The sequence below is a fragment of the Aulonocara sp. 'chitande type north' Nkhata Bay genome, linkage group LG13 (assembly GCF_057382095.1).
Source record: "Aulonocara sp. 'chitande type north' Nkhata Bay isolate Kocher_YH1m ecotype deep benthic linkage group LG13, A_spYH_male_GT1.1, whole genome shotgun sequence".
In the NCBI taxonomy this organism is placed as follows: domain Eukaryota; kingdom Metazoa; phylum Chordata; class Actinopteri; order Cichliformes; family Cichlidae; genus Aulonocara; species Aulonocara sp. 'chitande type north' Nkhata Bay.
Genome location: NC_141356.1, coordinates 5,821,918 through 5,840,627, shown reverse-complemented (window position 1 = coordinate 5,840,627; position 18,710 = coordinate 5,821,918). Strand labels below are relative to the sequence as shown.

Genomic DNA, 18,710 nt, shown 5'->3' with positions numbered 1-18,710 from the left:
GCGTGAAGAAAAATGAAAAGCAGGAGCAATTTACAAAGTGGACATTTGCCTCACGGCCTAATACACTCTCAGTGTAATCTAAGTGCTTATCTGAGAGAACCGTGTTTCAATATCACTGCCTGCACACAAAGAAGCCACTCGCACATAAATCCGCAGACTGGAGTATAAATCACACTTGTCTGGTTGAACTAAAGACTTTTTAAACAGCCACCAGCCCCCACTTACACACACACAGAGGTTGGTGTGTGCCACCGGTTGTGATGTGGAGAGCGGCACTGACACTTTAGAAGAAAGAGACAGAGAGCCGGAGAATGAACCATAAAGCCAAATCCAAATTAACTTCAGACCAATCCTGCAGCGGAGCCGGGTCAGCACGCCGTGTGCCTACACCTCACTACCTTTCCTAGCGGGCCACGCGCTGCCTCCTCTCTATTTGTCTGGCAGCCGGCTCCTGTGCCGCTGCCTCCTGCAGCCTGAGACACATTCATCAAACACACACTTGATAATTTACAAAGGCAGCATAAAATTGTGGATTTTCGGGCTGCATAATCTTTAGACAGATAAACAAATTACCCGGGGCCCTCCGGCAGAGAGGGAGCGCTCGCTCGGCTAAACATTCATTACCGCCGCTCCCGGAGCCGGTGCTGTGCCGCACAGCCAGCGGGCAACCTTTGGCGTGTTAGGGCTCGGCAAGCAGAAAATAACATGATGGCAAGTTAACCGACCGTGCCATGATAGATGACGCCGCACGCCGGGCTGTTTACGGGCCCATGTCTCAACAATCTGTAATGCTCGGAGCCAGAGAGTGTGCGCTCAGTGAATCATCAGCCAATCTGTGAACACACTAACTGTTCCACTCTGTCCCTGCATTACAAACAATTAACCGGTGCTTGAGGGGAAGAAAAGCAAACAGCGAACCAGCTGTTTGTGCGCGTGGATCCCCTCTTATATAATTCTGACACTTTAAGTGGGTAAAAACAAACCGCATGCTACCATATTTTAAGCCTCTGCAGTCTCTGTAATTTACAATCTATGGTAACACAGCGATGGGAGCGGGGTCCTTGTGATGCTTCAGTCAGTAAAGAATAAAGCTCAGGAAGGAATTTTCTCATTTGTTGTGGACAAAAGAAGAAAAGAAGCCAAACTTCCTGAGTAACCCCCCCACTGTGGACTGGTACTGTACAATACACTGCTGCATCTCTTTCACACACATTAACAGATGAAAGCCCGTGTGTTCCAGCGCTCAAAAGGGTCAGGCCTCTAAAGACAAAGCTGGGTTTTATTGGCTGAGATTCCAGAGGTGGCAGATTGGCTGGCGTTAATAATGGGATGGATCTGAAGCCGAACAGGGACTGGCAGGCTTCAGCTCTGCGAGTAAAAAGACAGATCTGCCGCTCAATGAGGAAGACGGGACCCACTGGAACTCCAGTGTTTGGATATATATACTGTCTGGGTGGACCCATGGCTTATCATTGCTAATTAATATTTACAGACACCTCATCCTTCCATCTGTGAAGTGCCAAAGGAGAGGAGGGGCATGCAGATCAAGGATGATGGAGTTGTAGGAGCAGAGTGAGGCATTAATAAAGACACTTGCTCTTTAGCTGAGGGGAGAGTGGTGAGGTTTGAGTAGAAATAGAGGCTCACCTTTAGCAACATGTCTCTGGCAGAGGGAGACATCAGGATTCGGTCACACCAGGCGGGGCATCTGGTATTCATGTACTGCTTCCCCTGACTGCTGTCTTCACTGTACGGATAACTGAAGAAACACACAAGCAGAATGATCTGTAAAAACGGCAAACATTCATTTATGCATATTTATAAGGTGTTTTTGATAACTGTGCCACTTTGGCATTCAAGCAACACATGCATATATTGTTTAGCATTAATGGTGCCTTGTTATGTGCACTTATGCTTGCTTCCCCTCATCACAGATGCTTCTAAACCTCACAGGTTGGATGGTCCCTCTCATCTGTAACCCGAGGTTAAATCATGCATTAGAAATGCAGTATTTTGATTGGTCTGACCACACTTTGGATGTCGTTTATATATTTTTTTACATCTTAAAGATAAAATGTCTCTAGACTGCTTTTTAAAAAAAATAGCATAACATGTATAAATTCATTGTTTTTTAAGCTTTTCTCATCTCCTGTTTCTCCCGTGCTCTATTAAAATGCATTAGTGGCATCAAATTAATAACAATAACACTTCTCCATCAAGACATGATGCGTTGCAACATTAGTTAAAACCAGGGAACATGAATGATTTGCCATCGTATTTTGCATTTGACTATATTTTATACAGGGTAACTGTGTCGTATTTTATTTTATAGAAAAGTGTTGCACAAAAAAAGCCAATAAGGAAAGCAATAAATATGATTCGTGTGAATCAACAGGGCTTGGAGGAGTAATAAATATGAGATGTTATCTCACAGACAGAGATCAAAATGTTTTCCCAAGAAAACAGGAGGTCCATTAGTATGACCAATCATCTGAGTAATCTCTTGAATCAACACACATGGATGGCTCAATCAAAGCAATCTTTCTCTGCCAACTGTAGGGCTCGTGTTTGTGTGTGTGTTTGAGCGAGAGAGAGGGGGAAATGAAAAGAAAGAATGAGCGTGGGGGAGATTCAGTTGCCCATATGTATAGCTACATCCCTACACGGTCATCAAAAACAGATTAGGTGCTGCAGCAAATGGCTAAGAGAGATTGTATCTTGGAACAGCAGGGAACAATCGCATGATTTAAGTGGCGGCAGGGCTCCGAATGGGTGGGGAGCCATTGAGCTGATACAGATTTACATTGTTGAGAATTCAATTTGCCCCTTCGGCTCATCAAACTGCTTCAGATTTACACACCACCAATCCAATTTGTTTGTCGGCGCTCATCAGGATGTAGCGCCGGGCGTACATACTGTAATACCAATCCAATTTGCTCCTTCAGTGCTATACGTGCTAACTGCATAATAGAAAATAGCCCTTCTCTGAGGATGGTGATACCCTAATGATAAAATAAACACACAGACACACACACACACCAGGCTTTCCATTCATCACACTTGCCAAGCTCTGATAGCTTAATTGGACTTTGTGCTGAGGCAGAAAACATACCTGGTTGTGGTTTCTTTCAATGTTTGGTCATTCAAATCATCACGTGGGTTCATGCTGCTGCAGTTACAGCTGTTACCACCACTGACAGAGCTGCTAGCGTTACACCAGTTCCAATATAAATAATTTCGTTTCGACTTCACCTGATCCAAGCAGTGCATTTTGGATGGGACTGCAAGTAGTGTTTTTGTTTCACTGCTATGAAAAAAGTAAATAAATAAAATATAATAATGCTGCCTGATTTTAAAGTTGCATTTGTCAAGCTGTGGTAAAACTGTCAAGAGCGCAACACAAACCAGAAATGGAGACCATCTGCCTTCTAGGGCTGCCACAAACGATTATTTTGATAGTCGACTAGTCACCGATTATTTATGCGATTAGTCGACTAATCAGATCATCATCCACTGGACGTAAAACTACAGCTTATTGCACCAGCAGCATCTGCTCTTATATAACTATCATTAGCTTACAGCTTTAAGCTTTTAAGGTGCTAACTAAAAATAAAGACAAGATGATAGTTTATTCAATTTTAATGAAATTTGCAGATTGTTTCGGTAAAGTTTAATAAACTCCTTGCTATCTAAAATATAACAGGACACCGGAGTATATTCTCCAGCATCTCACACTTCTGATAATCAGCTGTCTGCTTGACGTTTATTCAGCTGTGTAAAAACTATAACTTTAATCTCAGACAAACCGATTTACTCAGGAACAAATAAAATACTAAAAAAAAAGCCAAACAATAACATTTTTAATTTATCTAAGTGACTCATATATATTTAACCTGAGTCACGAAAGACGGCGGTGGGTTTGAAAACAATTTGCCGGGAGTCCGGTGTTCTCACGGCGCTAGTGACCTAGCCCCCGGCTAGCTATCGAGCTAGTGGGTAACAGACGTCTCCGAAAACGTCGGAGAGCTTTTGAAAATATGTGGTTTCCTGATAAACTGAGCCGATATTTGAGGTTTACACAGCTACATTCTCGCCTGAAAATATGTTAAACGTTTATTTTGTGACCCAGAAAGAATAATAAGAGTAATATTAAAACTAACTAGCTGCCGCCATTGTTGGAAACTAAGCTGGGCCGCGCTATGAATTCTGGGACACAGCTGCTTCTTCTTCTTCGGGGTTTAACGGCAGCTGGCATCCTTGTACATGCTGTGCTGCCATCTTCTGTTTCAGTCCGTTATTACACTCTTAAATCCTGCTATTATTCCTGCATCTTTTGGGATCTTACGAAGCTTCAAACGACACGTCGACTATTAAATCAGTCGTCGACGATTTTGATAGTCGACGTAATCGTGACTAGTCGACAAATCGTGGCAGCCCTACTGCCTTCAAAGTAAAAGCTGCACCTTTTTAATTAGTTACATTTTCACTTTTAATATATAAGCTTCAAGTTTGTGTTGGACTTTTTAAAGTTTCATTAGTACTCAGTGGTTACTCAGCAACTATTTGCAGACATGTGGGCATCTTGCATGCAAACCACTGAAATCTGCTAGCGATCAAAGCAATCACAAGAAGGCTTTTGGTGCAGCGCTCTCTTTGCAGCCGTTCTCACTCATCAACACCCAGTAACCTCCTGCAACCCCTTGCCAACCGGCTGGGGGATACACTCTAGTGACCGGAGGTTGGCAGTAGGTCGCCAACAAGTCTCTGTATGTGACCGAGGCCTAATGAAAAAGAAACTCGAAGGGGCAAAGTAAATGAGAGCGAGTGAACACGAATCAGATAGCTCATTAATTTAAGCTACGCAGGTATTGCAATGTATTGTAAAAACATTGCAATGTAGTGCAAAGTACTGGATAACTGCTGCATTGAGATACCTCTATTATCATGGACATCATGTTGCAACACTGTTGTATTATTGGTTATTCATTAACACCCTTCCACCCATTGGGAAAAAATAGAATTCATCCAGGAAACTCCAGTAATATCATAACAAAATGCGCAGTTTTAGAAAGGAGAAATAAAAACAGTGACTATGGTGTTACACAGAAGTGTGCAAAAGGGACTGATCAGGACCTTAATGTCTGTACGAAACTTAGTAAACATGCATTTTCACAATTTATGTCTGCATCAAAAGTGTGGCCCAACCGACCACTACTACCATCCTGAATGAGGTGCTGTTGCAGACCATTACATTTTAAATAACAATGACACGTGACAGAAATTCTTCAAACATAAAAAACTGGATCATAATATTAGTCATGATATGAGGATGAAGAAAGCTTGAAAACATATTGTGCTGATATAAACAGTGAAATTATCCAAATATAGAGTTTTTAGATCAAGCTGGAGGATGCTAATGATCGAGTATGTGAAAGTTGCTCCCTCCTCTTGTTGACTGTCTGGTTCAGCTATCTGTATTATTTTCCCTGTATAGTTTTTAATGGATTGTGTTTGACTGTTTGCCATATGCTATAGAATTCTTTATATAGTATTTCCAACTGACTTGATTGATTTATTGATAGCTACATTGTTCTGTTCATATTTAGTTTTGTTTCTTAACATCAGGCCAGTGAAAATACATGAAAAATGAGCGCTGTTAAGAAAGTTATTCATTAATTGGACTGCATTAGTTTTATTGGAGATTAGTCAGTGAAACATGTTTGGGGGGTTTGTTTCTCTATCATGACGGTTATATTGCAGTTATTAATTTGCCATGTGTTTCCATCATAAAATGAGGAAGGTGCACATTAACATTACACTATCCACTATAGACATGATGAAAAATGATGAAATAACATTGGTTATATTTTTTACTGTGATACATTTATTACTTTAATCAGCAGTTGTATACATTATCAGAAACAGAATACCAGCAATAGACTGACTGTTTATATGATAAAAGTGTGTTTGGGTGTCTTTGTGTAGGAGGTTAATCTTGGGGCGTGAAGTGGGCTCATCTGACACGCACGCACACACACACACACACACACACACACACACACACACACACACACACACACACACACACACACACACACACACACACGGAGCTCCCCACCAGGTGTACAAACAGACCTGCAGAGAGCTACTTAAAGAAGTTCCCAGCCTCCAATTAGCATTAATAGCCCTTAAACCATAGGGGAAATGCATAGGGGTTTTGGTATGCTAATCAAAGGGCTAAAGAAGTGATCCAGGGATAAAAGAGAGCATGAAGAATAGGATGAGTGAAACAGAGATAGACAGGGAGGCAGAAGAGAGGGGATAAAGACGGATCAGTCAGAAAGAGGCAAAGTGAGGGTGGAAAAGAGCAAAGTCTTCAAAGAGATTGGAGAGCTGCTCGACTTCAGGGTGGCCTGAATGCTGCAGCTTCATGAGGGACGGCTGCCGGCCTTAAACAGCCTGTGAACAATCAGCCTATCAGGGACTCTGTTATAGCTTTATTGACTAACAAGCTTGGGGTCACTTTAGTGTTAAAGAGATTGAGAGAAAATCAAGTTTTCCCCCTTACCTCCTTCAAACAATGAACTCCCTCTTGATAGCAAACTTCCTGAGCGCTTCAACAACAAAAACTATCATTCAGTTATTTCTGACGACAGCCAGACGTTGGAAAAACTAATTAAAAATACTCCACAGTGGCCATCAAAGGGCCATTCTCTGGCCTGGTGTGAGCAGGTATTGGGCTGTTCCCCTTTCCGTTTTACCACACCCTCCACTGGCTCCAATAGAGATAACAAGTCTTAATGCAACGGCAAACAGTCGAACGGCGCGCTGGGGCCGATGTGATTAATGTGTCCGATTAGTGAGCTCACAAAGTTATCGGGGAAGGTAAACGGTCCGAGAGAGTGTGTGGGCTGGAGGACGCCAACTCGTATCCCACCTTTACTGGCCCCAGCAAGACTAATTGCTCTAATTAATGAACTAAACTGATAACAACAACTGGGAAGGGGGGGTACACTTTAAGGATTCCACACATTCGCACACTAAAGATTCAAAATGAACACTGGCACTGCTTTACCAACTGTTCTTTGTGCTAATACTGTTAGACTACATATAAAATGGAAAACTGGAAAATTCATGAAGGACCTCGAGTCAGGTCAAAACTTTATTGAATGCACAATCAGCTGTTGACAGTCAGATAGAGTGGCTGACACAAACAGGATTTACTTGGCTTGGCTGCCCATCTAAACATCGGCCACTTGTGAATATTTCGAAACTCTTTTCAGAATTTTTCATCACTTCAAAGAGAACGACTTCATCTTTGATCAGTTAACTAATAAACATTCTCTAAATTCAAAGCTTCATAGTCTATGGAGCTCACATTCAGTATGCAATGACCACAGTTTGCTTGATACTGAAACAATAATAAATCGAATCAAAATAATAAATTGTGACAAAACTGAGTAATTCATTATCTTTAAACCTCTAAAAGTCCAAAAGCTATAAGGCTCACTAACTCTCCATGTTTTGGGTATATAGTGGGTTTACATGAAATGTAACAACAGTAAAATAAAAAAGATAACTTACATGACCTGATGTTGCAAGTACACTTTTTTCTAATACTGTTTTTAACAACTACTCTCTAACCATAAGTATAGTCAAAGCTCAAATGGCCTGTCTAAGATATGCACATACTATACTATGCACACTATCAAATGTAAACACTGTCACTGAAAAAGTGAGGAAGAAAAGGTCTTTGATAGCTTCACTGATAAAGGACTCTAAAGACCAATACTGATATCTGGTGATTTAAAAATCTGAAATATCTTTTTCAGTCACACCAAACTCAAACAGATTTCATTACCATTTCTTATGCATGAATGTGTATGAGTCATTATTAAGATAATATGACAATGCGGTTTAAAAATAATCTGCCTGACTCTGCTGCAGCTGGTTGTTGTTGTGTGTTGCTCCAAACACATCTTTAGGAATGCCACAAAAGTCACACAGCTCCCAACGGGTTTACTTTTTAATTCTCATTTACCTGCTATTATAAATGCCGACACCCATCGGCAAATGGCTAATATCAGCTGATTCATCGGTCAGGCCCTATTCTAAGACATCTTCTCTCAATTGTGTAAAGTTGAGGTAAGAACACAGTTTCCCTGCTCGTTAACACGCTCTCCTGTGTTGCTGACCACTTTACAGATGATGCATGTGCAAACGGTCGCATATCGAGACCCGCTAGCAGTCATCGAGAGCTCATTCATTCACGCTTGGGTTGGGGTTTAATGTTTGACTTTGCTGCTGGCACATTACTCACATGTGTTGTGGCTGGTGTCAGCTTGTTTGTCTTGCAACAGTAAATGCTGGAGAGGTGAACACCGGCCCTACCTACAGTGTCAATCAGCCTCTCCCAGCAGAGGGAGAGGCAGCAATGACACACATTACTGTATTATACAAGCAACTACACACACTTTATTTATACAACGCTGAACTGTTACATCTTTTTCAAACATTACGACAATAAACCAAACTCCAATTATCATTTTAAAAGAAAAATATTGTCTGTAAAATTGAGGTTGAAGGCAACTTTAACAACCGGTTTTGCCTGGAGCAGACACTCTGTAATTGTTCCCAGGCAAGACTTCCTTGTCTCATTTTCTTCTCTTCACATAAAAAGCTATTGCTCTTCATAATGACAAATAAGTGACAGGACAAACAGTGCACTATTCACTTACCCAGTATTTGATGAGGGCAATATAAATTTGAGAATACAGGTAGGGCAGGAAGTCAGAGATAAGAGTCATCGTATCAGCGACCTGAGGTCACGAACACTAAAGAGCTTTGCAGAATGCTGGTGTGGCCGCTGTCGAGCTGGGATTGGCTAAAAAAAGTCTGAAACTGCGGGCTTCGAACGACTCGCTGCCTCTACAGCTATGTTTGTTTGCCGTTGTCAGGGGAGGCCTGGCAAAACACAACACACACATACACACGCAGAAATTCAAAAAGATCAGCCAAACGCTATCAATAAAGCTGAATGTTTGCTTCGGTTTGTAGAGCTGGGAGGCTCGCAGGCACAACATTGGCATAGTGCAGTACAAACAGAGCGAAATGCCATCAGTAGCTCATGGCTCACAGCCTGCCGGGGCTCGGCTATGACACGTTGTGCCTTTAGCTGTTCTAAATGAAGACAAGAAGACACAGATGGCATCCATTTAATCCTCGCTGTGTAAGATTGTTTTTAACAAAGGCCTCTTCTCAGTGGCATCGTCTCAGACAAGAGGCAGCGATACATGACGGCGGACAATCTTCGGCTATTATCGCCACAGCGGCCCCTCATCGTTTGCGATGGCTCTCTAGTAGTTAGAATGATGGATGCGCTGCTGGTTGTAAAACAATGTTCGTGTTCAGCAGATCAGCGTGTAACGCCGGATCCTGTGGCAGGGCTCGGGCAACATGAGCAGCACACTTACGGCGGCTCGGGGGCAACGCTTTAACCAAACACTGGCGCTAAACTGCATGTGTGGTGCTCTTCACATGCGGTCACGTGGGACTGCTCCTCTATAGCATGGCTGTTCACAGAGCAGGGAACAACAAGACTCCTTCATATATGAAGCAAACAGAAGGGCTATAGGACTAATGCACAATTAAAATTCACATGCAGAGGGTGAGATCATTCGTGCAGGCTTTCAGGGAGCAGGGGTTTAGAGTGAAGAGAGCTGTCCACAGAACAAGGACGGTTACTGTATGCAGAAGAGCCATCTGTGTGTGAGCGCTTCCTATGAGCTCAAAACAAGTCTCCAGAAATTCTCCACTGCTCTGACAATTCACTCATGCTCTTATTAGCAGTTATTGAAGAGCTGGCAGGTAGCCATTTGTGTCACTTGACTAAAATCTTCTCTCATCTGAAGGGCAAAGCCATTCTGCCTGGCATCAGCTTTCCAACCACCTCCCAACCTTCCTCTTTCAGGACCATGTGAATGTTGTCGAGTTTCCCAGCAGGCAAGTCACTTTTTTGGCTTGTCCTCTCAGCCCTGCAGTTTTAGAAAATAAATGGTGACGTGCCAGGAGGGCTCCCAGAGTGCTTCCCAAACAGCACAAACGCAACCGTTTACAGGTTTCTGCCTCCTAACAGACATCACTTCCTGACCTCAAGGCCACGCTCTGCTCCTCTGCTGCTGTCAGTGTCTAGACTTGACAAACATAAGCACACAAGAGTGGAGCCATCATGTTCCCTGAAAGACCTTCACCCTGCTGTCTTTATACACACTTAAACACAGTTCCAGTTGGACAGTGAGAAAGGATCAGTCTGCTCTTATATATATTTCTTGGGTTATTAGTCTTTTATTGAATCAGTTTATTAATGTGGCTATTTCTTCATAGCAATGGTAGCAGGATTATTCTAGCAATAGCAATGTCAGTTCACTACTGTGACCCAGTTTCACACAGCTTTTCTTTGGTTCTGTATAAAGTCAAAAAGAGCAAATATCGTTAATGTGTTCATTTCAGGCACTGACGTGCGGTTCAAACCATATGTCCACAAGGGACAGCCAGGATGATAGCTTAAAAGGAGAGAAGGTAAAATGTTTTCTCAGAGACAGAACTTTACCGAGGAGGATGGACTAAAACCAAGTTTAAGAAAAGCAAGGATTATCGTGACATGTGAATCACGGAAAGCCTCTCTGGGAGAGTCCAAGAATAAAAATATGGTACAAAGTGCTGCATCAGGTTAAAATGTACCTGTTAAATATCAGAATTTGGTAAAACTGGTAATTTTGACTTCAAAATTACAGAAATAATTCTCATCTTTCAGGAACCAGTTGAATTTTCTCTCTAGCGCAAATCTCGTTTAAAGAGTGCTTGTAAAATGAACCTGCTGCCAGGTCATAAAAAAATTCAGTTAAAGGTTTTAATAATTTCATTGCAGCGCTAAACAGTTTCATTGTAGCAAGATAAGTATTGTCCTCCAAGATGAGAGACATTAACTAAATTTTAATGCTGTGTTTCCCTTCTAAGCATGAAGAGAATCCTGTAGGGTTTTAGCAGCTTTAACTACACATCACTGGCATCCAGGTGTCATCTACAGGAAAATATCTCCTCTTTGGCACCTCTCTCTTTCTTTACAAACACGTGGAGCAGCGGCTAGTTTTGTTTCTACTCCTGGCTTTTCCACATCTTTCCACCCACCAGCATCCACACCATCTTCTTGCTCTGAAATCACTCATGATTTGTCCACTGATAGAGTTGTGGCGCTGGTCTGATGTCACTCAAAATCTCCCTCAAAGCCCATTCTAGGTAACCACGTTACAGGCAGAATACATCCTCCCTCTGCTCCCTCACCGTCCACTGCATTTCTTCCAGAAGCTGGGCTCCCGATTCAATTTTTGCATCGATCTCGTGCAAAAAGAACAGCAAAGAAATCAGATCAGAGGAGTACTAAAAGCTTTCCCTCCAAATCAATCAAAATACATGAATAAGTTACTGGTGCCTTAGTATGTTTTAGGGCATATTACCTTAGTTATGCCATTTCAAATATGAAATCAAAACTACCGTAATCTATAGCAAAACTTCACATTATTTTCATTACTGGCCATGCTGCAGCCAGTGCAAAGATAATGGCTTAATGGCTGGTTGCAAGTCTCATATATTATGCCTGATGGAAAAACTGTGTCTAAATAAATGAATGGTTTCTGATTAATAGACTCATCTTTTCTCTCTCAAATCACTGGATAGGAAAACTGCTAAGCATACATGCGTTCCTGTGTGTGACTGCGCGAGTTGTCCTGCAGTCTGTCGGTGCACAGCGGCCGACTGGCTCCAGGTCCAACTGTGGCAAGGCCCGGGCAAATTCCTCACCCGGGTGCCCGAGTACTTAGACGTGTCACGGCCAACTTTGATGGATGACTTCTTGAAGGTAAAGAGATATGCATTTTACTGCTCGAAGCCTCCGCAGCGTCGCAGAGGGGGAGTATTCACGTGTGCACACAGTCATCAACATTGTGCCACTTACAGTGTGCATCACGGCCTTTTGTTAGCCAATGCTTAGTTCACTCTTGACAGCATCTCTCATTTTGTGACAACTTCTTATCCGGCGCTGGACAGCGGACAGAATTAACTTGCAGATTAAATGTTTGTGACTAGTATTGATTTATAGATCTGAACCAAAGTGAGACGTGTGCGTGCATGCGTGTGTGTCGGTGAGGCTGTGTTCTGATGGCCTGCATTAAAAAGAGTAATAACCTCACAGATGGTGAGGGGCCGGTCCGGAGCAGGCTATGTGATGGAGAACAATCGTTGGGGCTTGATTGCTCAAGGAACACAAGGCAGACCTGACAGGGGGAGGGGTACCAGTATCTATCTATATAGATAGATAGATGTGAGTGTGTGGATGTGAAGGAGAAAACTGCTGGAGGGGGTTGTTTAAGTTTAACTAGGCCACTGCTACCCATTACATGACTGACAATGATGTGGTTTGTCGCACACACAGAGTAGATCAAATCAAATTTCATATGCTGCTCCTGGCTTTCATATATTTGATTCATCATCACCTCAAGTATGTGGAAATCATTTGTATTCGTTCACAGCAGCACATTCATTCCTCCCTGTGGAGAGATGATTCAGTATTATATGGATAGGTGCAAAAGTCAGCCAGTGTAAAAGGACAATAAATCCTACTGTCACTTATGCAAAGTGATGTAAATGGGGTCCCTGATTAAGACACAGAGTCATTTAAAAAACAGGGACTGGCAGAACCTTGACACACACACTCAGTCTCCAGCTCTCACTTTTATACATGTATGTGCGCGCATACACACACACACACACGGTTCCATGTATCTCGAGACCTCTCTCTCTCTCTCACACACACACACACACACACACACACACACACACACACACGCTAAAATCCCCAGCCGCCCTGCGCCTGCCACCAGAGCAGTTTATCAAGTAATTATTGTTTGATTACAGCGTTTCATTATCTGCGCTGATTGAGTCACAACCGACGGCAAAGGTCAAGCGCCATTAACGCGCTGCTCCCGAAACATATTTCCGCGCCGTCCGCGTGTTTGCCCTCCCTCTCCTCTGAAAGGGCTAATTGCAAATGCATTTGTTTGAGGAAGAGGAGAGGAGAACACCCGCTCCAATCTCCCCCAAGTCCCAGTGAGACGGAATTATCAATGCTGTCCATAGTGTTCGTACAGCGACACACACACACACACACACACACACACACACACACACACACACACACACACACACACACACACACGGACGTACCAGCAGAGACACATGGGAGCTTTTTGGAAACGTACGCAATCAGACTTAACAACTGATACCAATCAAACACACATCCAACAGCTTTCATTAAACCGTTTTGGACAATAAGCGCGTGATTGGCTACTTATAATTTTACATATTAATAACGAGTCTTTAAGGCGCATATCTGAGCAGCATAATCGTTGCATTTATCGAAATGTAAGAACTTAAACCTCAGGATTCGCTCTTTTAGCACTTTTCTTTTTTGCTTGTGAAGTTTGGAATTTTTTCAGATACACTGAAGGATAAATCGATACCTCTTTATTTTGATAATTTTTCTTTTAAATTACAAACAAACCAGGTAAAACCTCTAAGAGATTTTGTAGCACATTAGAAAAAGATATTTTGGGGGGTTCCACAGTCTAGTAAGCTTTTACTTCGTCTGTTTATTTATAACCAGTTCTTTGAGTCCTGATTTTTTTCAAGAAGCTTTGAATAATAATGAGATAAGAATTTTCTCACAAAGTGAAAGTTAGATCGAAATAACTTCCTCTGTGCTGCTGACGAACCAAGGGCTGTTTTCTTGTCAATTCTCAACAGGTCATTTTGACCCAGTTACAATTATAGTGGCATTTAATTTCAGTTTTTGGTTAGCGTCCAGGGTTTACCATACATTCACAAACTGTCAATGAGCTGGATAAAGAGCCACATAACCTGTGTGGCTCTACACGGGTAGATCTCTGTACTGTAAACATAAATGCATCAAACAAACCATTGTGTAATACATGTAATGGCTCCATACCTTGGCGGGAAACCGATCTCTTGTTCATGCAGACGTTCTTTGAACACTGACAGCTCTTTATCAAACTCTAAAAGCTGTGGAAAGCAAAACAAAAAGACAGAGGCGTCAATAAAACAACTACATATACCATTTCAGTTATTTTCTCACTGATGGGGTATTAATCAAAAAGCTGCTCTCAAAAATATATTCTTATCTCAAAAACTGACCAGATCAAAGTTTATATTAAAATATGGATCCAACAAACAGACACATGATAAGACATCATGCATGTCTTTGGACTGACTTTAATTTGATTTCTGATAATGACTGAACCCTACTACTGTTGAAGGAAAGTATGGGGGTATCTTCCTGTTAAAAGGGAGTTTTTTCTCCCCACTTTTTCCAAGTGCTTGCTCATACAGGGTCATCTAATTGTGGGAGTTTTGACTTTACCTCTTTTCCTTATAAGAAAAAAGCACCTTGAGGTGGCTGTTGTGATTCTGTGCTATATAAATAAAACTGAACTGAACTGAACTGAATAAGCCAGAGGGGAGACGTGGACAAGGTAGCAGATCATATTCAAATCATATTAAAAATGCAACAAAGTCTTTGTCAAATGCAAGATTTACATGATATACAATGTACAAAAAAGCAAGTCTCTCAAGAAAACCAACACAAGGTGATAAAGACGGAGAATGAGGCTCACATCTTTGGCCTTATTCAATGAAGTCCACATACCCCATGCTGGCAGGTATCGACAGCAGCTGACCAGTGTGTGTGTGTGTGTGTGTCACTAGCTCTTTCCTACAGGGGTGGGGGGGTATAACTTTCCACACTGACAGTGCATCCACACACTCTTCATCAATCATGTCTCCTCACCCAGCTGTACTCACTCACTAGAGTGTACACACACACTTCCCCCAATTTCCCCCCTTTCACAAAACCCATAAATCATTAGTGAAAAGTGCAATTAGCGGCTCCTTGTACACATTAATTATCTGCGAGATGAACAGGTAGCTAGGGCACCTGCATGACTGCCTTCCTGAGAGACTGACAGCGACGTTTCCCAGCAACACCCTCCCGGAGGACCGCTCGCAGGTCCCGCCCTTTCCTTTCAAACAGGAAGACGTGCAGACGGAGGCGAGTCGTGTTTGTTTAGTAGTAAATTAGGCTATTGTACACGTTTCAAACACCATGCTACAATGATGGCCCGATGAAGACATCACCCGCAATAGTATGAGTGTGACAGCTTAACATTAATGACATTACGTCGGTGTATCACATGCAGCAATATGTTGATGGCTACACGATGAAATATCCAAATATTACCCATGAGCACCACGTCATCGCTGTTATTTGGAAGGACGTCCTCGCAAAGTGGAGACGGTGTCATGTCGGCGTTATGATATTAGAAGAAGGTAACTGCTGTTCTCCGTGTGCGCTGACATATTTATACATACGTGTATAACCGTCTAAGCGTTGTCTTCACATCAACGCTGAGTACGCACTTACACAAAAAATAAATAAATAAGCCCGTCGGTGTGTTCCTTCACGATGATGCTCTGCAGTGTTAGTGTGATTACGTGTCAGTGGTGTAGAACAGTGGCCATTACTTGAGGCAGAGGGGGCCTCGCAGACAGAGTCTCAGCGGTTCAGGAGGGCAGATGTGCTGCATTCATCAAACTCACACTGCCGGGGTCACAGGAGAGACTCACACACTGTGGATGAGGGATGGCAGAGCAGGGGATGCAACCCCACGCTCCACTGTACACAACCATCTCACCATCCAGCCACTGATGGCTTCTTTCAGTGCTGTTTTTTTCCACATCTGACCAATACGGGGCTCTTCAGGCTGATCGAAAGCATTACTACTAATTGAGAGATTAAAAACGATGTTGTAAAGATAAGTGAACCAATGTATATTTAGCATTACATTCTCATACTGGTGTAACAGAGAGCGTTGGAATACTCAATCACTGTTTTGAAGCCTCTGTATGAGTGTTATATAAGGTGGGTATAAGCCTCCAATGAATTTAGTGTCACAGGCTGGGTCTCCGACCCAGCACTCTGAGTTTTCTTTGTATTTTTTGATATGTTATTAGTTTGTGTTATTTCCTATTTTGCCTTTAGTTTAGGCAGTTATTGGTTATTGTTCCTGGGTTTTCTATGTTTTGGGGTTTGGTATTTATTCATCACGTGTTGGGTCTGTTGAGTTGTGTTGTCATGTTTAGTTGTTAGTATTTCCTGTTTTATTTTGACAATGTCATGTGTTCTTTGTTCATTGTATTTAGCTTTCTCTCCTGGTCCTGTCATTAGGTTTATGTCTGTCAGCTGTTCCCCCATGTGTCCCCACTTCCCCTGATCACCTCATGTCTGTATTTAAGCCTTTTGTTTTCTTCATGCCATTGTCGGTTCGTCTGTTTATCTCACCAGGGTCACAGTTTTAGTCATGGTCTTAGCCTGTTTACCTCACCTCAGTCATAGTTCTAGTTTTCATCTGTTATGTATTATTAGTCTTAGTCATGGTCTTTGTTTATTATTTTTCCACCACAGTCATAGTTTAGGTTTTGGTCTCAGTACCATTTAGTATTTTGTTTCTTAGTGTTTTGCCTGTTTGTTTTTGGTCTCTTGGTTCATTTCCCTGCCGTCATCGCATTAAAGGTTCACCTTTCTGTTAATCATTACAATTCCTCGTCATCATCTGCTTTTGGGTCCTGTTTCCACACACATCGGCGCACCCCGCCGTGACATTTAGCACATCTTGTATCAGTCAACAGTTTTCCTCAGTCCCTCTGGTATTTGTTTCAGTGTCTTCCCTCAAAGTTTAGAGTAGAATAACTCTGTAGCGTTAAACTAGCGTTTAGACGCTAATATTTATTAGAATTGATCTCTATTGACAACATAGTTATATATATAGTGCCAAATAACAACAACAGTCACCTCAAGGTGCTTTATATTATAAGACAAACATCCAACAGAAAGAAAACCCAAATAATCAGACGACTGCGGGAAGGAAAAACTCCCTTTTAGCAGGAAGAAACCTTCTGCAGAACCAGGCTCAGGGAGGGGCAGCCATCTGCTGCGACCGGTTAGGGGTGAGGGTGTCTGTTTCCTGAATCCAAACTGGAAGCTGGTTCCAGGGAAGAGAAACTTGGAAGTTAAAGGCTCTCTCTGCCCTTTTACTGTCCTAAGCCCAACAAGTAAGTCAGCAGTCTGAGAGTGAAGTGCTCTATTGGGATGATACGTTATTATAAGGTTTTTAAGACAAGGCGGGGCCTGATTATTCAAGACCTTGTATGTGAACTGTGAATGTGTGACTGAAGAGGCACATTATTCAAAAGAAAAAAAAAGAAAATATGCACACAACATATATCCCATATTTTTTCCCTTTAAGGCTATTTTGCTTCCTCTGTTAAACATCTTGATGTATTTCAGAAAGTTTTGTGTATCGCTGTTATTGCAGGAAACATATAGTGACAGTATTGTGAGTTATAGTGCGAAGTATCTGTGCATTCACAGGTGTGATAATGTTTGAGGTAAAGCAGCTCAGACTGATAAAGTGTGACAGTTTAAATAACAGGGGATAAGCAACATATGGCTGTGTGTATTCAAGTAGTGTGTGTGTGTTCGTGTGCCTTAAGTGAATGTTGAGTAATTCACCCAGGTGAATGGAAAACCCTGCAGTCACAAATTTCACACTACATTTCATCCCGGGTCAATTAAGCAGAATGCTCTGGTGCTGTGTTAGGTCAGTGCTTTAAAAAAAGAAGCAGAAGAAGAAGAAGAAGAAAGCATCTGATATCAGTTCAAGGCCTCGTGACATTATAAAGCCAGCAGGAGTTTGTAAACCAGAAATGACCTTGTGGGAGTTGTGGAGGAGGTGGCGTGAGATGATGCCACTCTGGCAATGCTAAGGAGGGGGAAAAGATGAAGAAGTGTCCGGATAAAAACTACCTTGTCATGGGCTCAAATTTCTGACTGTGCTTGGATAATCGCCACGCTCTTAAATCAGACTGGCGTTGATAGCTAAGAGGCAGGAAGCCGAGAGGGGTACAAAGAGGGCGAAAGGGCATCTTGGGCCTCCGAGTGTTCCTCTCAGCATGCTGCCCGCTCATCCACCAACTGTAATTGTGCTTTGATTTACGCATCGTCAAATATCCCCCGTGACAACACCTGCTGCTGTTAAAACTCATCAATAAATGTTGGGGTGAAAGGTCATTTAATTTGATTTTTACACCTCACACTTGGCTTTCATTGCAGGGGCTGTATTTTCCCCGCTTTTTTTATGGGATCTTCATTATTTTGTGCAGAAAACCGATAAACCGTCAGCGACGCCGGCCGGGGATGGCTGATTGGGAGCTGAGATGGGCCGACCAAGGCTGGATTTAACTTCACAATTATTCTGATAAAATAAAATAAAAAAATAAAAAACGTAAAAAAATTCAACGGCAGCTTGGGCCCACTGTCTCTTAGAGCCATATATTCTGATAAGCCTAAGTAAGCCGTCAATACTTTCCTAAAGCGTTCAGAAGAAAGGCGAGTTAAATTAAAAGAAATACTCATTGTAGCATCAATTTATATAAAGGTCAGATTTCATTTAGCATGGCTTCTGTATTGCCACTTAAGTGCTCTGACAGGTGAAATATGAAAGAACTTCGGGCTGAGGCAGCAT

At 42.2% G+C, this 18,710-nt stretch overlaps 1 protein-coding gene across 2 annotated transcripts in view; it reads right to left on the bottom strand.

The window, feature by feature from the left end:
- inpp5a (inositol polyphosphate-5-phosphatase A) overlaps nt 1-18,710 on the bottom strand; it is a 167,914-nt gene that overhangs the window by 6,618 nt on the left and 142,586 nt on the right. For both annotated transcript variants that reach the window (XM_086258379.1, XM_086258380.1), the window contains 2 exons: nt 14,060-14,133; nt 1,648-1,759 (listed from right to left, as the gene is read on the bottom strand). In XM_086258379.1, coding sequence (XP_086114505.1) covers nt 1,648-1,759; nt 14,060-14,133 — 186 coding nt within the window. The remainder of the gene's footprint in view (nt 1-1,647; nt 1,760-14,059; nt 14,134-18,710) is intronic.